The 19,549-nt window shown below is 45.4% G+C and overlaps 6 protein-coding genes across 14 annotated transcripts; 2 read left to right on the top strand and 4 right to left on the bottom strand.

The window, feature by feature from the left end:
* The first annotated feature begins 356 nt into the window (after window positions 1-356).
* LOC103975603 (elongation factor 1-gamma 1-like) lies at window positions 357-2,178 on the top strand. 4 transcript variants are annotated; one of them, XM_065138484.1, is made up of 7 exons: window positions 357-598; window positions 746-774; window positions 859-1,008; window positions 1,127-1,187; window positions 1,257-1,309; window positions 1,387-1,488; window positions 1,573-2,178. In XM_065138484.1, exons 2-7 carry the CDS (start codon window positions 766-768, stop codon window positions 2,074-2,076), a joined length of 879 nt encoding a protein of 292 aa, XP_064994556.1. In that variant the 5' UTR covers window positions 357-598; window positions 746-765; the 3' UTR covers window positions 2,077-2,178. The 4 variants fall into 4 exon arrangements, with proteins under 4 accessions (XP_064994556.1, XP_018675416.2, XP_064994555.1 ...); XM_018819871.2 differs by having other exon boundaries at window positions 357-668; window positions 746-1,008; XM_065138483.1 differs by having other exon boundaries at window positions 358-598; window positions 746-1,008.
* Window positions 2,172-5,222, bottom strand: LOC135631085 (protein C2-DOMAIN ABA-RELATED 3-like). Its single transcript, XM_065138485.1, has 3 exons — window positions 4,995-5,222; window positions 3,665-3,760; window positions 2,172-2,748 (listed from the first exon to the last, which is right to left on the bottom strand). Exons 1-3 carry the CDS (start codon window positions 5,103-5,105, stop codon window positions 2,458-2,460), a joined length of 498 nt encoding a protein of 165 aa, XP_064994557.1. The 5' UTR covers window positions 5,106-5,222; the 3' UTR covers window positions 2,172-2,457.
* A 2,632-nt stretch (window positions 5,223-7,854) lies between these two features.
* On the top strand, window positions 7,855-8,943 carry LOC135631589 (uncharacterized). The gene has a single exon (XM_065139326.1). The coding sequence runs from the start codon at window positions 7,855-7,857 to the stop codon at window positions 8,941-8,943; it is 1,089 nt and encodes a 362-aa protein (XP_064995398.1).
* On the bottom strand, window positions 7,997-11,357 carry LOC135631293 (galactan beta-1,4-galactosyltransferase GALS3-like). 3 transcript variants are annotated; one of them, XM_065138841.1, is made up of 3 exons: window positions 11,225-11,357; window positions 9,749-10,654; window positions 7,997-9,600 (listed from the first exon to the last, which is right to left on the bottom strand). In XM_065138841.1, exons 2-3 carry the CDS (start codon window positions 10,648-10,650, stop codon window positions 9,255-9,257), a joined length of 1,248 nt encoding a protein of 415 aa, XP_064994913.1. In that variant the 5' UTR covers window positions 10,651-10,654; window positions 11,225-11,357; the 3' UTR covers window positions 7,997-9,254. The 3 variants fall into 3 exon arrangements, with proteins under 3 accessions (XP_064994913.1, XP_064994912.1, XP_064994911.1); XM_065138840.1 differs by lacking the exon at window positions 11,225-11,357 and adding an exon at window positions 10,833-10,942; XM_065138839.1 differs by lacking the exon at window positions 11,225-11,357 and having other exon boundaries at window positions 9,749-11,018.
* LOC103975606 (F-box/FBD/LRR-repeat protein At4g00160) lies at window positions 11,064-13,571 on the bottom strand. Of its 4 annotated transcripts, none has more exons than XM_009390616.3 (4): window positions 13,142-13,571; window positions 12,143-13,055; window positions 11,892-12,050; window positions 11,064-11,779 (listed from the first exon to the last, which is right to left on the bottom strand). In XM_009390616.3, the coding sequence occupies exons 2-4, from the start codon at window positions 13,022-13,024 to the stop codon at window positions 11,585-11,587; spliced, it is 1,236 nt and encodes a 411-aa protein (XP_009388891.2). In that variant the 5' UTR covers window positions 13,025-13,055; window positions 13,142-13,571; the 3' UTR covers window positions 11,064-11,584. The 4 variants fall into 4 exon arrangements, with proteins under 4 accessions (XP_009388891.2, XP_018677950.2, XP_009388893.2 ...); XM_018822405.2 differs by having other exon boundaries at window positions 11,892-12,047; XM_009390618.3 differs by having other exon boundaries at window positions 13,330-13,571.
* A 144-nt stretch (window positions 13,572-13,715) lies between these two features.
* Window positions 13,716-14,898, bottom strand: LOC135631294 (remorin 4.1-like). Its single transcript, XM_065138842.1, has 2 exons — window positions 14,218-14,898; window positions 13,716-14,122 (listed from the first exon to the last, which is right to left on the bottom strand). The coding sequence occupies exons 1-2, from the start codon at window positions 14,866-14,868 to the stop codon at window positions 13,931-13,933; spliced, it is 843 nt and encodes a 280-aa protein (XP_064994914.1). The 5' UTR covers window positions 14,869-14,898; the 3' UTR covers window positions 13,716-13,930.
* Window positions 14,899-19,549: the final 4,651 nt, after the last annotated feature.

Genomic DNA, 19,549 nt, shown 5'->3' with positions numbered 1-19,549 from the left:
GCTACAATGATCGATGGCCGCAGTAGAAGAAGGGATGCCAGCATGTTTCATTCATGTTCTTTCCAAGCCTTTATCCTTCTCACCCACGAAACATGGCACTAGGAAACGACAACAGTATCAGCAATAAGCTGCGGTAATGTCCAGTTGTAATTTAATGTGGCAAAGTGAATCTTTCCCCATTGTGAAGCTCTCGATCAACAACGTTCGGATCTCCACACCACCATCAAACATGCACCTAATTTTTCCCCTGTTGAGCCGCCCACCACACGAACATGAGTGATCTGAGTGACACAATTAATGGAACGGATCCATTAATTTTGACTCCATCCAACCTTCCTATCCATCCATTTAGGTGGTGTTAGATAATGGATCACAAGCATTCGCGCTTCTCATCATCACAATCTGCTCCTCCTTTCTCCCACTCGGCAAAACCCTTATCATCAACAGTTCCAGAGAACGATGAAGCTACTGTGTGTTCCTTCTCCCACTCGGTTGACCCCATGGACGTCGTTTTCTCCGCTATCCGTGGACTGTAGGCACTCAGGATAGTGAGCACCGGTGCTTCATTGTCAGTAGCCACCGCTTCCTTTCTTCTTTGGTGCGACCTACTGTTCATCTCGTTCCTATATAAGGGCGTACGGGAGGGAATGGCCTCTCGCACTCTCCGGGTTCTTCTTCCTTCTCTTTTTGCTCTTCTTGGTTCGTATATATATATATGTCTTCTTTGATGTGGTTTTTGTTTTAGATCCGGAGCCTTCTTCTTGCATGGCGCTGGTGAGTCGACTCGAGGATTCAACACAGGATCAACAATGGTTATATGGCAGGTCTAATTACCATCACCGATACATTTATTCCCAGGTGTTGCATGCCACGAGAACGAACAAGAACGGGATCAAAGCACTCATTGCAGCTGAGTACAGTGGGGTTGAGATCGAGATGGCCAAGAACTTCCAAATGGGTGTATCCAACACCACTCCTGAGTTCCTTAAAATGAACCCTATAGGCAAGGTTGAGAATTGGGAAGCAAAACACTTCAAATCGCCTTAAAATTAGAGACGATAGCCCGAAACCATATGTCACTGCATTCGTTGTCTTCGGTAATCTTAATTGGTTTATGTTACTGTAGGTTCCTTTGTTGGAGACACCTGACGGTCCCATCTTCGAGAGCAATGCAATAGCTCGTTACGGTACGAATTGGCTGCATGCATAATGCCAAGTTGTAAGAGCTTAAAAGCTAATGTTTCTCGGTCTTCCAGTTGCTCGCTTGAAGGCTGACAACCCTCTTTATGGCTCTTCACTCTTCGAATATGTAAGTTTCCAGCTTACTATGGTCATAAGCTTCTCATGGACTCACGACAGTATGCATGCTTGACATCATGGTAACAGGCCCTGATCGAGCAATGGATTGACTTTGCATCCACGGAAATCGATCCTAATATCGCACAGTGGTTCTATCCAAGACATGGGCTTAAGCCTTACTTTGCTGCGGTCAGTGACATGATCATGTATACTCACTCTCATGAATCTTGTACATATATGGATACCACTAAAAGAGGGAGTGCCATTTCCTAGGCTGAGGAAGCTGCAGTGCGTGCGTTGAAGAGGGCACTGCGTGCTCTGAACACCCATCTCGCATCGAAAACTTACCTTGTCGGTCATTCAGTGACCTTGGCTGATATTATCATGGCGTGCAACTTGTATCTTGGATTCCTCTGTATCATGACCAAGAGCTTCACTGCAGAATTCCCTCATGTCGAGCGATACTACTGGACCATGGTCAACCTGCCAAACTTCCGCAAGGTGTTGGGTGAGGTGAAGCAGGCGGACGCTGTTCCACCTGTGCCGTCTCAGAAGAAGCCAGCTGAAGCTGAAGAACCGACTCAAGAACCTGTTCGGTCCAAGGTGGAAGAAGAAGTCGCGGAGAAGGTAGAGGAATTGGAGCAAGGAAATAAGTTGTACCAGTGGACCAAGGTTGACATTTCTGACGAGGGAAACAGGGAGAGTGTCAACGCCATGATCGGGGAGGAAGACGCCTTCGAAGGAGAAGCTCTACCAGATGCGAAGTGCTTCGAGTAACCTGTACTGAGTTTACCCTGTCAGTGCATGTAGACATCTCGGTCTAACCTCCTCAAGCAGGAGGTTCAAGCAATATACAAATGAAGTCGTAAAGATGAATAAGATTGATGTTGGAGCTTTTTATTCCTGTCAAAATCTATGCTTTAACAGGTACCCATGACCAAGATCTGAGCCCTGGTGATGCATAAAGCACCAACAACAAACACAAGTACATAACATTACGAAATAGATACATGGTTGAGTTTTTGTTTTGTCAAACTTACGATTCAACAGACTGTTTACCAAGATCTGAGCTCATACTATGCGAGATCAGAAGCACCACCACTTGACAAATTCACCAAGACTCCTCAAGACGGAGGGCAGATCTATGACGATGCTTTGCTAGATGTCTTGAGCACGTGAAATGTTAACCCACAGTAGTTGCAGTTCCACTTCACCACTCTCCACATTTCGGAGCCGAAGGACAACATCTTGGGCAACCGAACCATCTTTCCGAGAAATATGACTATCGTCGACTAAGCAGTTTTGCCTACTTGGTCTCACCGTTGTGATTATGGTGACATTTGGAATACCTGCCAAATCCATCTTGACAGCATCCATGAACGGCTGGATGTCAAGCTCCGCATCACCCATTATATCATCTGGTGTAAATGTGTCTTTGTCATAAACTTCCTGTAAATCCACATCAACAACAAAGTAAGAACTAGTTGTAGGACTTGATAACTCATGATTAGTAGCTTTCACTAGTCAATTTGAATGAAAATTGTATCTTTCATGATATTAAAAACGAAACTAGAAATTGAAAATTTTCTTTTGAAACTAAAAATGAAAATCCTAAAGATAAAACATGGTTTTCTTTCACAGTCCTTCAAGATTATTAAGAGAAAACAAGATAGAAAATTATGGTTGTAAATTTTGTAAGTTCACAGTTCTACACATTCATACCCCATCATTGAACCGAAGACATTCAGTATCTACCTCACACTTTTTCTTTTTTTGAGTGCCTTTGTGTACCCTCGATCTGTCTGCAAGACTCAGACTGTCTACTTGTCTTGCAGTTTTATATGCAAAAACCACATAACTGGCTAAAAGTAAAGATGTAAAGGAGGTGAGCTTGAATGACCTAGGATTATCATATGATTCGCAATAAATTTCAAAACCTACCATTTTATGATATATATATATATATATTGATTGCCGATATAGTTGTCTTTCTCTTCATACCCAGCCCATCTGAAATTCATATAGTTGTCTTGTCAAGCATAATTTGGACCAAATTTAAGCAGGAACCTAACACCATCAAATTGTTATTAACAAATATTTGTGCTTAATTTAAACTGAGGTCAAGTCCAAACTCGATTCAAGCTTGAACCAGATCTTCTTTAAGCATTTCCTCAACACTCCATGAAATTATAATTATGGCTTAGTTAATAACTGCAGCATAATGGCTGTCTGTAACTTCAGCTCATCCAATATTGACAAAATAACTAGCAAGAAGCTTGGCTTGCACAAACAAACCCTTCAGCACTAGAAAGCAAGATATGGAAATAATAGAATAGCAGCATATCAATGGAGAAGTGATGCTTACAAGCTGAAGTGGTTGAATGGGATCTGTGACACAAAGAGTCAGGTCTTCGTTCCACTCTGGATTTAGACTATTCTTTTTTACGCTGGTCTTCAATTTCTACTCAAATAAAAGATAATACAAAACAGAGTGAGCACCAACATATTGGATTTATGAAATCAGATATTCCATATGAATCAATTATGCGACACCGACTAAAGCAAAGAGAAATTGATAAATGGCATTTTACTGTCAATTGAAGATGTTGCTACCTCAAAACTTTATCAAGTGGTACTAACACCATTATCCACAATAAGTTTCCATAAAATATGACAAAGTTATAGAGAACAACTTTACATGGCTAACTTCATAAACCATGGCTTGCATGAGCAATAGCCAAGTTTTGTACATTTCACTCTCTCGCTTGCTTTTTCACATTAGTCTGAATATGTCATCTAACACAGTAGGGAGAACACGGGTATCAGTTCACCTCATTCCAAACTATGTAAAATTAGCCTGTCCATGATTTAAAAAAAAAAAAAACTCATGAAAAGAACCTTTCCTTTTGTCAACTTTTGCATCTCACTGATTGCACAGTTAACTTTCTCCAAATTTTTTTATGCCACATGAACTTTTCATAATGTTTCGACCTGTTCGCATATAAATGTTCCTCTGGCTACGTGATTCAGAGGTCCAGAGAATCTATGACTGTAAAATCATGCTCGAAAGTGTACAAGAGGGAATACAAAAGGCCAAGTTGAGCCCATACTCGGTTTTGGATGCCCTAAATTACTTAATCAAACATGAAGTTGACCAGCCACAATCAAGGAAGAAGAAGAAAGTGATCTTGAGAACTTGTCTCCTCTCTTAGACTGTTAATACCATACTTAAACTGACATTCTATAATGTTATCCATAGCTTTCTTTTTCTTTCTTCAAGTTTTATGGTTAAATCATAGAAGACTTAACCAATTAATCTTCAGCCCTAAAAGAAAGCTACCGAAAAAAGGATTAATAGACTTTAGTCATGCACAATCCAGCTACACCTGATTCAGGTGAAGGAACCTTGACGACACAAGCAGGTCAGCGCCGAGTGTCGTGTCCATAGCCGGAAAATTTTTCGCATAGATCACCAAAGACGGATCTTGCTGTTTTGTATTCGAGTAAAACCATCAGCAGCTCTATAATCAAAGACCAACCTTAACCAGCGGACCCCCAAAAGGAGAAAGAATCTAAAATTCGAAACCCTCTCCACACCAACAAAAGTGTCATGGTCAGAGACAAATCAAACACCGTGGTGGCAGGCAAATCAAAGAATTAGAAGATGAGAAAGTAATGGGGGGAGGTGAGATCACCTGATCGCCCATGCGGAGGACGACGTAGGCGTCGCTGCCCCCGGCGTCCCTCGAGGCGAGGTTGACGCCCCTCTGCACCCGCACCCGTAGAAGCCCCAAGACGTTCTCCATCTGTTTCTTTTTTCTTGATCGATGATCGATGGACGGACGACTCCTGCGAGAAAGACCGAATCACGTGAGACGGCGGCGCAGGGGCGACGAGGACGACGACAACGAACGAGGGAAAGCAGTATACTTAAAGACGGTATTGTCCGAAACAGAGAAACGACTACCCGGTTACGTCTCCGCTAATGTGGCATTTAGGCAGCTGCTTATGAAACGTGGTGCCCACAAGGGTCACTTTTTGTCTCTTCTTTCACTTTGGAGGACAATAAGAGAGACGCCTTTACGTAGACCTCATTACATTTAGATTATTCTCCATGCTAATTATAGATTATTCTCTCCTGTACGTAGACCTCATTACATTTAGATTTTTTAATTAAAAAAAGTATATTAAATTTTTTATAATTATAAAAATAAAATATTTAATCTCATTTCTTCTGACCTTTTTAATTTTATGAACGGAAGATAGTGGAAGCAAAAAGATAGTTTCAATAAGAACGGATTAATTACAAATTGCTTCATATAGTAAGACCTCTTTAGCATTTTAGTTTCTAGATTTAAAAAATTATATTAAAATTTTATAATTATAAAATAAAATATTTAATCTTATTTACTCTAGTATCGATGGAAGATACAACACGTGAAAATATATGCATGAATAACATAAAAATGATGGGCAAAAAAATAATTTCAATGGTGGTAACGAACGATGGCGTTGCAGATGATTGTTGTAGTGTTGGTTGATGACAATGACGCGATAGTCAGCCTTATTGATGTCGATCCAAATATTAATGATGAAGAGGAACAGGAGGTAGAGCGGTGAGGTATCTACATCGACGTCACACTACTATGCCTCCTTTAGTGCCACTTTATATCTATATCAATATTGAAGGAGGAAGAGGAGGTATGTGAGGCATTTGTGTAGATGTCGTGCTTCAATTTCAAATGATCACTTCATCCAATGGCATAGTAAATTTGGGAAGGGGTAATGGGTGGTGAGGAAAGAGAGGTTGCGAGCGAGCTCAACAAAGATACACACTTGCTTCAAGCTCTCGAGCTTTAGCTAGCATACAAATGATGCATACGCCTCGATCACAATGGCATGGTTGCTGACCTACTTCCACATTAGCTCCACTCGCGACCGAAGGGGATTTGATCGGACGACAAGAACTGATCATCGCATAAAATAGAAGCTCAAAGGGTATAGATCCAATAATATGAGAGATAATAAACCCTCATCCTCCTTTTCACTCATCTCCGACAATATGGTGGTTAGGAACAGTATAAGAATGATGGAAATGATGGATACGACGAGCGAGACGACGAAGAAATAGTAAATCGTCAGATTGTGCTTAGCTTTCAGATTGGGAATTGATCTTTTGGCTAGGGTTTCGAGATCAACTTATCATATCTACTTTGTCTCCTCTTCCTCATCGTCATCGATGTTCGGATCGATATCGACAAGGTTATCTATTACATTGTTATCATCAACCATCACCATAATAGCCACCCATGGCACCACCATCCGCTACCATAATTGAAATTACATTTTTACCTATCGTTTTCATGTCATTCATGCACGTAATGTATCTTCCGTCGATAAAGCCTATAGTGTTAGGGTAAATATAGTTAAATGTTTCACTTATAGTTCACTATAAGGATTTCAATATAAAATTTTTAAGTCTAGGAACCAATATATTAAAGAGGCCCAACTACAGAAATAATCTATAATTAACCCAGTACTATTGTTGAAATTATTTTTTTGCTCATCATTTTTATGTTATTCGTACACGGGTTGTCACATGCTATATCTTATATCGGTAAAGTCGATAATGTTTGGTAAATAAGATTAAATGTTTCAATTTCATAACTATAGAGATCTTAATTTAAATTTTTTAAATCTAATAATCGAAATACTAAACTAGTATAATTACAAGAGTAATACCTATTTATCCCGACAATTGACCAGTTGAGTCGAGTATTAAAATCAATCCTCATTCCCTTGATAATAATAATTATAATAATAAATAAATAAATAAAATTGGAATTGACTTCCAGTTTTATGGTATCCAGGAATATATATTTTAACCAATATGGTATATCTTAAGAATTGATGGTAATAAATACCTGATGTTGAGTTACAATGATTGTATACTTTGAGATAGAATTGAAGTCTATTCTTTATAATTGTTATAGGAATCAAAACTCTTAATTATTGTATATAAACCCAGTTTATCCAACATCCTCAGTTCTGTAATGTATCTGAGATATTGCCAGGTGACTCTTTGTTTGTCTATAATATCGGAGAAATACTTCCAAGACTTTAATATCTGTTTTTGCAAAAAATTATCGATAGGATAATTGGTACTTTCGTTCAATTAGCAAACAATAACTCTGTGTCATCTTTTAAAGTCATCATTGTGGAGAATGATCGAAGTATTTGTGCATGTCAATCGAATTGTTTTATGTAACTGCGTCCACCTTTCTTCTCATTCTTGGTGACATTTCTTAGAGATGCTGCAAGGTTCTCTGTGCAGGTTGGATCTCAATATAAAATATGAAGCAGATGACGGATAACCATTGTTGCCTGGAGCATCATTGGGTCAACTGTTCCAGAACAGGCGAGGACATGCACAACACTACCTCAACGTGCTTGCACCATTCTGCTGAAGTCAATCCTTGCAGCTTCAAATACGTGAAAGCAGCCCTTGCCCGATGAGACCTCTGTTGCTGTTGTAGCATCCCTTCGACGCGCACCATGCCGGCTTACCACATAGAACAGATGAGTGCAGACTCAGAAGCAGACTATGATTCCTGCGTCGAAGAGCATTCCGATTCCAGCAAGCTCAGTTCCCCCATGGGGACGGAGAAGCAGATATCGGTGGATCCGCTATCGTTGATGCAAATGGTGAAGGCAGGCGCTGCTGCCGCCGATCTGATGACGCATCTGCCGTCTCTGCCGCAGCTCGCGCGGCCCAAGTTTGTGAGCTGCAGCCTTCCTGGTTCTGCGCTCTCCTCGCCGAAGTTCCACAAGAGTTCCAAGAAATGGAGCAATCTAGCTCGCCAGCACTCGGCCGCCCTCTCTCGGTTCGCCATGGAACAGAGGATGTCCCTGCGAAGGAGCAAGTCGTGCGGGGAGGGGAGATCCTCCGCGCCATCCGATGACCTCATCGACATTTTGTCGACAAGATCGAGCACTGAGCATTCCGGTAATGAAGATTGCGTCGTCGATGAGCCCAGAGACGAGAACAGCAGCTTTGAGGATCCCAGAGAACTGCGTCGTCGTCAAGGCGAGGAGAGTGTGAAGTGTGGATGCTTGTTCTTGCCTGGCTTATCCCACAAGAAGAAACAAGTCACCTTACAGGCCTACCAAGCGGAACCCAAGGCCGAACAGGTGCAGAAATTGGAGGCCACCCGAGAAGACGAAGAAGAAGAGGCTGTCGATAAGGGCAGGATTAGCACTGTCCCACGGGCGGTTTCTCTCGAGAAATTCGACTGCGGGTCTTGGACGTCGTCGTTGTCGCCGGGTTTGGGCGGTGATGTTGATGACGGTGTTCACTCCTGCTTCGACTTGCCACTGGAGTTGATCAGAAGCGGCCACAACGACACCGACTCGCCTGTCAGTGCGGCCTTCGTGTTCGACAGGGATCGCAAGGGAGTTCTGAAGAAGAGCTCGTCGAGGTTCGGCTCGAGTAAGTCGCAGGCGTCGTCATCGAACCGCCATGTGAGATTCTCAACGTCGGGGCCCATCTCTTATCCAGCATCACCATCCTCTACCTGCATCACGCCGCGGTTGCAGAAGGCGAGAGAGGAGTTCAACGCGCTCTTGGAGGCACAGAGCGCATAGCTTCGAGCGCAGGTGTGCATGTTGATGCAGATGAAGTAAACATTCTAAGGAAGATTGCCTGTATCTCATCTGTAACCTTATGAAACATTCCTTTATCTCTGGTTATATGTATACAAATACCCCATTTAGTGTATTAACCAATCTTCATTTTCGTGCACTCTAAAACATTGGTAAATCCTTTTCAGTGCAAGTTCTCCAATCTATCTACGTAACTTCAAGTAATCCCCGGCTTCCCAGTTACTTCTTTGATGTAATTGTTCTTCAATCTTACAGCGAAGCACATCTTTATTTCCAAGTGTTTGTCTGCTGATTCATTCTCGTGTGTGAGCCAGACGGGGTCCGATCATCTTGAGCTCGAACATCCTGACTTCTCCGGCGACCGACCGCAGTGTCTCGTCGAGGACGTAGGGCGTGTTGTCGAAGAAGATCTTGGTGACGTTCAGGAGCTCCCTGCACGGGTCACGGCGCATGGCAAGGGTGCCGTGGTAGTGGAAGTACTTGATCATACCCCCTGTTTCGGAAAGGCTCGGCCCCGCTACGTTCTGCGAGAGGTGCACGCCGGTGGCGGACGCGCTCCGCGGCTGGATCGCGTACTTGTGATCCCTCCTCACCTTCCTCCGCGCGTCCCGGTACACCAGCTTCTCAATGCCCCACATCCTGCGTGCAGCACACACGAAAGCCATTGGAATCAGCATGCGAGGAGGGAGAAGATAGCGAGTACTCCGTTATAGTGTACGTCTAATAACGTGGCAGGAATAAAGCAAGCAACAAGAATTGATACGGACCAGAATGAAATGGCGGCTACCTCGAAGTCTTCCCGTAATCTTTGAATTGGCAGAGCGTGTTCGACATTGGCATTTGCTCGATCGTGAACTGCGTATAGCCGGAGAACGATTCGAGCAGTGATTCCAGTTTGGTTTCCGATGGCAGGTAGATGAACTCATCCATGTCGAAGACGAAGATCCACTTCGCCATGAACTTGTACCTATGCAAGCAATCGTTGAGCACCAGGAACTGGTTATGGTAGTAACCATCGAACCTCTCCTGCTCCCTGACGTCCTGCAAGGTCAGGAGGCCCTTCTCCATCCACGGCCTCAACACCTCCATCACGTCCCGGTGGACTCCGCCGGCGTCATGGATCACGAAGTGCGACTTCAAGCCGAAGAGATTCGCGTGATAGGCGATCCATTCCCTCACCCGCTGCGGGCTAAGGTCGCCATAGAGCGGAGATCCGCAGTAGAGGCAATCGTACTTCGGCGGTGTTGAAAACATCGTCACGTTGACGCTTCCGGGAGTTTCCTCCATCGCAATGAACCTCTCTTCCGTCTCCGCAGCCCGGTCACTACCACCGCCGGTGGTGGCACGGAGCACGAGGCACCCTCCGGTGCCATCGGCCCCGACATCAACCGAGAACGTGCAGTTCACGACGACGACGGTGTAGACGCGGCCGTAGCCCCAGTCGGGGAGGATGGTGTGACCGGAGGCAGTGACAGAGCTGTTGTCGTCGCCATGGAAGGTAAGAGGGAGCCACTCGCAGATGAACCGAGGCTTGGCGAAAACATGGAGGGGCTTCGAGGCGAGGCCGACGACCGCGAAGCTGTTCGGGCCGCCGCGGTATGCGCCCATCTGTATGAAGAGGTAAGCAGCGGATCCGACAGCGTTAAGAGCTCTCTTCACCACGGAATCAGAGGTCAGCTCTTCCTTCATCAAGCTACGAATGGCAGAAGAAACGTTATGAGGTGGTGATTGGGGCCATGACCACTTGTATGTAGTGGAAGAGCAGATGGTAATCTCAGAAGGAAGAAATTGCACGATGAGTATAACCAAAGAGCAGAAAAGGACAAGGGAGACGAGAAAGAGCTTCATATCAGCATTGTTGCAGGTAACACCTGCAAATAATGTTCTCTCCCCTTTGAGCTTCTCCATCCTCATTCTCAGACTAATGGAAGCTCATCCACGACAAAACCACTCAAACATGCTTTCTTTCTTTCTTTCTGGAGTCCTTGTACTCCTTGGCTTCGGATTCCATCGAGTGAAGACGAGGAGCAAAGATTACGCTCAAATCCACGACAAAGAGAATCAAGCACAAAGAGACATTGCAAAGCGAGAAAATGAAATGATTAACATAAATTTGGAGTAGACCTCATTATATTAATCAAGATCATAACTTTCGTCCAATTTGAGAAAGATTGAGATATTACAACAATAATTGAGAGGTAACATCAGATAAATATAAAGCTCAAATACTTCGATCACTTTTTAGAAAACAGACAAAGCATACCACTCCACACGCTTGTCAAAAAGTCACTCCAAACTCGCACAAGGGCATTACTCCACCCACTGCAACGACAAAGCTCGTCCTGTTCACAGCTCCCTCTACGAGAAGATGAAAGGAGCATCCAAGAATTCATCGCTGCAGTAGAGACCCGGGCGCTGCTTGTACTGTGAGATAGCCAAGAACGGCAGAGCTCACGGTAAGCTGTTATTTTCTCCTCTTTTACTAAAGAGAAAAAGGAGTCACTGTTTTCACGAATTTGGAAAATATAGGATGAGAAACATTGACAAGACTAAATTCATCCAACCACGTTTAATTAATCAGGCAATGTGTATCAGCTCGCCCGAAACAGGACTAAGCTGGCTATTACTTTTGATGGAGTGATGATCCATCGTGATCTTGTGCTATCCTTCCATTCTTCACCAAAAATTCAATGAACTCAGTCTCATGGTTGCTCGATCCAAAGTTCCCTAGCTGGATTTCCTTGAGTCGATTCAGCATTCCACCGGTAAGCTCTTTTGATGTCCACCATATGTGTTCTTCAATTATGGAGTACCACACCTGTATCAGGACAATCGATGTGAAATGCCTGTCCATGTAATTGAATTCAAACAAAAACCAGGTATCTGAAACTGTTAAACTGATTGCTAAGAGTTTCATGACATGACATTACCAGCTCATTGTGTACCACCAAAATCTCCAGATCAGGCATGTGCTTCAGCATGTAGGCGATGGCTTCCATGCACTCCCTGGAGAACAAGATGTTTAATCTGAGGTACTTGAGGTTAAGAAATATAGGCAAATATTGTAGGTGTTCCTCCACAGAGAGCTGCTGGACAAACAATGGATCAAAGGTTGTCATTAGGAAACAGATTGAAGTCAGTCAGGCATATGATTCGAGGATGAATCACCAAGCAAAGCTACCTGATTCCCCAGATATGTAATCGTTAGGGAGCTTGCATGTGAAAGACCCTTGAAGATCTCACTGACACTCCATGCTCGAACACTTGAATTCTGAAGACTCAGATTGAAAAGAACGATGCTTGCATCGACTAAATTGGCCATGTCGCGAATGAAGCATCCCTGTGCTTTCCCGGAAGTGTAGTGGAACGATAGAAGCTTTGGAGTTGAGATCACGACCTCGTTGTAGGCGTCGAAGATGCAGCGAGACACCGTCAGCCACTTGAGCTCGTTTGCAGTAATCTTCAGCAAGTCAAAGTAGCAATCTTCCAAGCGCAGCTCCTGAAGTACCGGGCAGCTGGAGATCAGCGTGCCCAAGGAGGACTTGCAAGACTGGATCCCCTTCAGGTGCATGGTCGTCAGGCTGCCAGGACCGACGGCACCGTCGTCAAATACCACCTTCCATAGCGGCAACACCAGTTTCAGGCTGCGGAGCGACTGGCATCGGAAGAGGGAGTCCGGCACGATGCCGCTGCCATCGTCGCCACTGCCGACGGACACCTCGATCTCGACCTCCTCCACGTTCCTCTCTGCGGCGTTCTCCAGCCATCTGCGGACATAGCAACGGTCGATGTTCTCCGACACCACGAGACGGAAGGTGCTTATGGTAACGTCGGCGTCACGGGCGGCCCATGCCCCTTCCACGAGCTCCAGCAACGATTCCCGCCGGGGGAACTCCTCTTGGTAGAAGTGCAGAGAGGGGACGGCAGACCACAGGGGCCGCCACCGCGTCGACAGGACGCTGGTCCTCGCGGCCTCTCTCGTCGAGAGAAACGACAAGATTTGGTGGAGGACGGCATCCGGAAGCTCGCTGATCGTATCGCCCTTCAAGTCCGTGTCCACCATGTCCACAAAAGCCCGGAAAGCAGCGCGATTTCTACACAGAATCAATCGATCTACCATGTCTCTTCTCAAGAAAAAGAAACCGAAAGCCAGAGAAAGGAAAAATCCGAGATTGCTAACCACAAAATAGATCGTCCGGCACAAGAAATCACGCTTCTCATCAGGGGTTACTTCACTAAATCTCGTTGTTTTGCTTGGAAGCGTTGCATCCAAGACGAGAAGGGGGTGATGATTTCGGCAATAAATCGCGAGATTGCGATTGGATTCGAGAAGTAAACGAAGTGGGGGATGGTAATCAAGATTGTTACCTTCTCGCTTCGTCCTTGAGAGCCGGCCGAGGGAAGCCCTAGTAGGTATTGGCGCGGGAGAATCGGGAGCAAGAAGCCAAGAATGGGGAGATGGAGAGGAAGGCGGTGGACGGTGTGCGGCACTGGCACGGTCAGGAGTGGCGGCGGATGTATCGGACGGCTGTAAAAAGCAATCATCTTCAGGAGGGTCATGTATCTGTATCGGACGGCTATGACGTCCCTTGCTCTTCAAGAAGTTGACTCGGAGTGGCAGGACTTATCGACACTGGGAACACGAATCGTAATGCAATCACAGCGATCTTGGTCATCGTAAGAGCAGCATCCTTTTCACATCAGCAGCAAAGACATTGCAGAGTAACAAGGAACAGCTGTTTGACGAAGAAAAATAGATACAATGTGGAAACTGACTGCAGTGGTCTTATTTCACAAAGTATATGACATTATATTACAACACAAACGAGCATTCAGACTTGCAAATTCTCACATATAAAGAACAGCAGTCTGCATCTGAAATTTCACACAAACCTCACAATCCTATCACAAACAAGAGGAAGTTGTGAGTAAAAGGTGGTGCAGCATATTGAACCTGAAGTATGTGGAACTAGAAGAAGGAGCGTTTGGAAGGAGCTCTGCCCACAGCTCTCATAAAGTTCGCCAGCTCGAACACCCTGGCCACCTTGGTTCCCCTCTTCCCCTCCGCCGACGCCCTCTTCTCCGCCGCCTTCTTGTGCGCATTCGCCACATCGTTCTGCATCTTCTCGATCGCCTTCGCCCGCTGCTCATCCAGCTTCCTCTGCTCATGAAAACGAAGCAAGCATGCACAAGAACAGCTGAGAGCTGCATCATATCATTCACATCATATGGTATATCGTTGATGATGGATGGTACCTCGACTTTCTTCAACCAAGCACTGGCTTTCTCGACCTGCTCGCTCTCCCACCCGTTGATGATCACCTCCTGGCGCTTGCACCGGTTGTTGATCTTGGCCACCTCCGCGGTCTGCCACGCCGATATCCTTGACTCCACCTCCTCCTTCATTACCAGGTGCACTGCGAGCTCGTCAACGGAATCGGCCGCTGCGGAGTCTCCACCCGGCGGCGGGCGGCGGGGGGACGGGATGGGATTGCTGTCGGGGACGATAGCCAGGGGGTTGGTCTCCTCCAGAGCGTCTTCCCCTATCCTCACCAGCTGGTTCTGCCCGCCATCGACGTTGTTGTTGTTGCTGCTGCTACTGTTGCTGTCGTTATGCATGGTGGAGCCGGCGACGACCATGGCGCTGAACTCCCTGCTCATAGTAGAGAAGTTCTCAACGACGGCGGCGTCACTCCTGACCGAGTGGGAGGACGATGGGTAGCTTCCGCCGTCCCAGATCTCCCTCCGGCGGCCTCGGCTGGGGTAGGAGGGGGTAGCTAGTGGGTAGATGTCGCGGAATTCGTCGTTGTCGCTGGGGCCTTCATGATCATCATCATCATCCGCTGGTGCTGCTGTAATAGTAGTGGGAGTAACAGCGTTGATGCGATGCCTTTGATCATTCAACATGTCCAGGTGAAGCGTATGCGGGGGTATGAGACCGGTATAGATATAGCAAGCGCATCAGGTGGATAAGGAGGTGGTGGCGAGCCCGAGTGCCCATTTGTCTAGTCGGAGAGCGACAGGGAGGAGGAAGCTTCTCTCTTTGTGCAATGCATGCCATACTGAGGTGACTGATGTTTGGCGTGGCACCAACCAAACTACGTGCTTTCCCAAGTGATAACGAACAAAGTAAAATTCTATTTACACGCACACCCACCTAATCCAGCTTTCTAAGTGGATACTTTTCTTCTCCTTCACAGCTTTTGTATGAGGAGATCAGTGATTTGGATTTAGACATGCAGCCAGAGTTGGACTGCTGTCGCATAGTGCGTGATTGAACTGAGCTTAAGATTAATGTAAATGCAATGATAAAAGCAGCCTTTGTTGAGTGTAATTTGATCAGGTAGTGGTGTGCACAGTGCAGTCAACTACTGACGACCGTGCTTTGTCGGTGGAATCATTCCCCCCCTTTAATTACCGGGACGCGTGGACGTACGAGAAGCAGAATCGACCTGTCTCTCTCTCGCTGTCTTTTCGTGGATCAGTCGACATGCACGCAGGCGATCGATGGCTGCGTTGCGGGGCGGCGGGGACTGCGACGCCATGCCCGCCTGTCGACAGACTGCACACTCGCCCGCGGACTTCCTCCCAGCTCCACAGTAGCCCCGCACAAGGACACGATGCCCCACCACCCATACCTCGACGAAAGAGAGACCGGACACATCCCTGTGACGGCAGTCACGGTTCAGTGCAGGTCCACCAGCGCTGCAACAGCCGGGCAGGGTTGACGTGACCGGTTCTTCCCATGCTTCCGTTGATTGGTTCAGCAGCAGCACTGGCGAACCGCGTATGTCGCACTCGGGATCATGAGAAGGAATCCGCCTTTGCTCGGTGTGGCCAAGGTGTCGAGAGCGTGCCATGCTTGTGAAAGCCACTCGCCTTGCCGTCCACAGGAACAGGACCAGCATTGCCCGGAAGAGACGATCGAGTTCTGCCCCTTGCCGACGCTGCCGTCAGCGTCATCGCCACTGATCCATCACATCTTGTATGCTGACCATTCTGCGGGACTATGATTGAGGATCGCTACTGCTCGGATCGCATGATATCTCTCGGCTGGAGTCTCGTCCATTCGAGTTCATTTGCGTGCACGCTCCGGGAAACACCAGTGATAATTTTGCTCATCAAAAGAAGCAATCTTTTAGTAACTCTTGCAGCGTTCTTCAATTTATCTGATACTCTCCAGCCTCACCTAATGAGGTAGAAAATAATGATGGCCAATGATAGGGTTTATTTTGGGCCCCAGATAAGTCATCGTCGACGTCACACGTCAAGTCATAACCGATGTCAGAATCCGATACCACACGCCGTCAGAACCCCATGACACACACCAAGTCGGGTTCCGTACCAAGACACTATGTGATGCGACAATCCCGGGAGCTCGGGGTGGTGTCGTCTGATGCCGCTCAGACATTCCCCAAGACGCCAACGGGTCAGAAGTGTCGTCCCATCCCACAAGGGTCAACGACCACACCGAACCGATGTGCAACCGACCCTATCACAATAATATAAAAGCCCATAGTCGACGTCCAGCTAGGAGAGAAGAAAAAAAGAAGGCAATTAAATCCTTTACTAACTTGCTCGTCGGACGGGCCAAAGTCGGGAATCACCTGACGAAGGTCGTTTTTACAGGCAAGCGACCATCTGCGAGCGGTGAGCGTCTCAACCCAGGGAACGCCATCCACTGTGCAAAGAAGAGTAGTCAACCGATCCGAATCCCTACTAACGCCCACCCGCACTCCTTCCCATGGGCGCAGCCATCTCATCATCCAGCTCACTTTACAGGAAGCTCCCGACATCGACCCGCGAACCTAGCCGGGCTGACTCATTAGCCACGGCATATTTGTTCCCTAACAGCCAACACAAGAGAAAACTCCTAAGATATCTATCATGCATCGCCAAGGTATCACATATTCAGCTAATTACAGAGTTTTCACAAGGCCAGAAGAACAAGATTGAAATACCAAGCCAAAAACTTCGAAACATCCAAATATGATGGTTTATCTCAGGCAAATCAACAAACACCTTATCGGCATCAAACATCTATGGAGACACAGTAAGCTACCGACATGTCTATATGTCCAATAATACAAACACCTTAAACTAAAGAAATACAACATTTAAAGGTTTCTGATCTTGAAAATATTGAACACATACGTCTCACATAAGCATAATTAGACCCTACAAAAAATCTAAAAGAAATAAGCCCATCATAGACAAGTCAAAGCTGCAGACAGAGTCCACAAATGAAACCATTGAAATCAATAAATCATAAACAAGTTAATATCCTCAATCATAATCTTCAGTGCTGAATTTGCAAGATGGAAAACTCAAATTCTCGCAATCATAGACTCAAGTTTCCACTTCCACTCGTCTCACATCGATTGGGAGGGGGGGTTTCTCCCTCTCCTCGTTCCTATCTCCCTCGAGGCCACCCAATGGCAGGACGTGTGCTTACTGAATCCTATTCTTTTTCATTTACCCTTTTATCCTTCTACCTTGACTTATTGACCCTTTTTTGACTTGACGTGTCATAGCGTGTGCGCTTGTGGTATTGGCAAAGGAAAAATTATATAGTGTCATTCAGATGGTGACACAAAAATACCACAATGGATATGTCTGGGGTAACCCAATTCTCCTATTTCATTTGAGTGTAGATTTTAACTTGTTTTTTATTTTTAATTTACCATTTTATTTTCTGGTTCAACTTATTTATCTTTTTATTCTTCTGACACGAAATATTATTATATAAATAAATATATAAAGAATATCATTGTAATTGTTTGCCCTCCGACTTCGAGATTCTTCAACAAGCCTATCACATTTCAATTGAGTTTGATATGGTCGAGTAATTGACATATTCTATGAATATTTCTCGAGGGGGTTGGTTCATAACCAACCCGAATTCTAATATTCTAAGAATATTCCTTTGGAAAATATTCATGTGTAGAGTCATTCAACTTAGACTTAACATTAAAGGCCTCAAACTTGGAGATTCTTCAGGAAGCCTATCACATTCTAGTTGAGTTCGATCTGATGGTCGAGGAACCAACATCTTCTATGAATATTCCTTAAGGGGGTTGGTGTTAGAAAATCTGGGACAACATCATATGCGCAACGAAAAAAATAGAAAATAAAATCCTAAAATTTCCTGCAAAAAAGAAGGTTTCATCGTCATGTAAAAGTTGATGCGCAAAAATCAACGAAACCGAAAAATTGTGCGTAAGAGAATTACCTAGGGAGATCGTATATTCTTGAATTTCTATAAAACTATGGTATTGGATGAAGGAGTTCAAATGCCCTCCTCTCTAGTGGTGATCTACATGATAGTGCGACGGTAAAATCACGTCTTCAAAAACTTTTGTACGATAAAATCTGTTTACATTGAAAACAATTTTGAAAACTTAACTTGAAAAGCGTATGGAAGCGTAGTGACTAAATAAAGTAGTTTGCAGTATGTAAATGGCAACAATAGAAATGCAAACCAGATTTTAGAGTGGTTCGATCGTCGTGACCTACATCCACTTCATCGATTCCTCTTCTGTCAAGGCCACCAGCATCCACTATCGATCTTTCGTCAATAGGCGAAGACCAACCACCTTTTATACCCCTCTTCTCCTTTTATCAAGTTTTGGAGATAACTCTTACAAGCACTCACACTCCTCCTAAACAGAATTCTAAACTTAAAGTGGAGGAGGAAATTTCTAAAGAGATTGCAACAACGTTTCTTCACTTTTAAACTCTATGTGCTTATATGTTTTAACCAGGGATGAGAGGGGTATTTATAAGCTTCAAGTTGATTCAAACTTGGAGCCTAAAAACATCTCATCCTTAATTTCCCGAGCACGGGCGGTACCATCGCCTGTGCTGGGCGGTACCATCGCTAGTGTCAATCTAACACTAATACTGCATTGGGCGGTACCACCGCCTGGGATGTTGTGCTGGGCGGTACCACTACCCAGACTAGTGGTACCACTGCCTGGCACCCTGCCAGGGGTGATACAACCGCCCAGACTGGCTGTACCACCATCGCCTGACATAGTCTCGAAGACTATGCCACAACGGTGCCACTTCTTGGGGCATTGTTTGGGCCTCTTATTGGGCCCATACAGTCCTTACATGGGCCTAGTTGGCCCATAATTGGGTTGGCCCAAATCCAAACCCAATTACATACTAACTACGATTCCTAAGACATTTACTAAGCTAAATAAGTCCCTATGTCTTGGTTTCTTCCGGCGAACTTATGATGATCTCTCGGCAATATTCCGGTGGACTCCCGGTAAGCTCCTGGACTTCACGATGATCTTCTTAGTGAGTTCCGACGAGCTTCTCTGGCAAGCTCCGAGACTTCTCGGCTAGTTTCGCCAGAACTTCCGACGAACGTCCGGACTTCCGACGAACTCTCGAACTCCCAACGAAGTCACGTCCTTGACTTCGAGACTTCATTTTGCTTCATGCCTTGCTATTGTAGTTAATCCTGCATATGTAAAAACATACTTCGATCTAGACAATTAATACTGAGCATTAATCATGTTGTCTAGTATGTCATTGGTCCCTTGACGCTTCGTCCGATTCTTCGGCGCATCGTCCT

The sequence above is a fragment of the Musa acuminata genome, chromosome BXJ3-2 (genome assembly GCF_036884655.1).
Source record: "Musa acuminata AAA Group cultivar baxijiao chromosome BXJ3-2, Cavendish_Baxijiao_AAA, whole genome shotgun sequence".
Taxonomy (NCBI): domain Eukaryota; kingdom Viridiplantae; phylum Streptophyta; class Magnoliopsida; order Zingiberales; family Musaceae; genus Musa; species Musa acuminata.
Note: the sequence above shows the minus strand (reverse complement) of the source record. Positions and strands in the feature narration are given on the sequence as shown.

Bases quoted from the DNA above. Each gene is read 5' to 3' on its own strand.
- LOC135631085 (XM_065138485.1), bottom strand. From the start codon at position 5,105: ATGGAGAACGTCTTGGGGCTTCTACGGGTGCGGGTGCAGAGGGGCGTC. The intron at 3,761-4,994 runs GTGATCTCACCT...TTATTTGAGTAG, and splicing joins TCCTCCGCATGGGCGATCAG to AAATTGAAGACCAGCGTAAA. The intron at 2,749-3,664 runs GTAAGCATCACT...GTGGATTTACAG, and splicing joins CCATTCAACCACTTCAGCTT to GAAGTTTATGACAAAGACAC.
- LOC135631293 (XM_065138839.1), bottom strand. From the start codon at position 10,875: ATGAGGATGGAGAAGCTCAAAGGGGAGAGAACATTATTTGCAGGTGTT. The intron at 9,601-9,748 runs GTAGCCGCCATT...TGCTGCACGCAG, and splicing joins GATTACGGGAAGACTTCGAG to GATGTGGGGCATTGAGAAGC.
- LOC135631589 (XM_065139326.1), top strand. From the start codon at position 7,855: ATGCCGGCTTACCACATAGAACAGATGAGTGCAGACTCAGAAGCAGAC.
- LOC103975606 (XM_009390616.3), bottom strand. From the start codon at position 13,024: ATGGTGGACACGGACTTGAAGGGCGATACGATCAGCGAGCTTCCGGAT. The intron at 12,051-12,142 runs GTAGCTTTGCTT...TTGTTTGTCCAG, and splicing joins TTACATATCTGGGGAATCAG to CAGCTCTCTGTGGAGGAACA. The intron at 11,780-11,891 runs GTAATGTCATGT...GTCCTGATACAG, and splicing joins TGGTGGTACACAATGAGCTG to GTGTGGTACTCCATAATTGA.
- LOC135631294 (XM_065138842.1), bottom strand. From the start codon at position 14,868: ATGTTGAATGATCAAAGGCATCGCATCAACGCTGTTACTCCCACTACT. The intron at 14,123-14,217 runs GTACCATCCATC...TTTCATGAGCAG, and splicing joins CTTGGTTGAAGAAAGTCGAG to AGGAAGCTGGATGAGCAGCG.
- LOC103975603 (XM_018819871.2), top strand. From the start codon at position 766: ATGGCGCTGGTGAGTCGACTCGAGGATTCAACACAGGATCAACAATGG. The intron at 1,009-1,126 runs GTTGAGAATTGG...ATGTTACTGTAG, and splicing joins AAATGAACCCTATAGGCAAG to GTTCCTTTGTTGGAGACACC. The intron at 1,188-1,256 runs GTACGAATTGGC...TCGGTCTTCCAG, and splicing joins CAATGCAATAGCTCGTTACG to TTGCTCGCTTGAAGGCTGAC.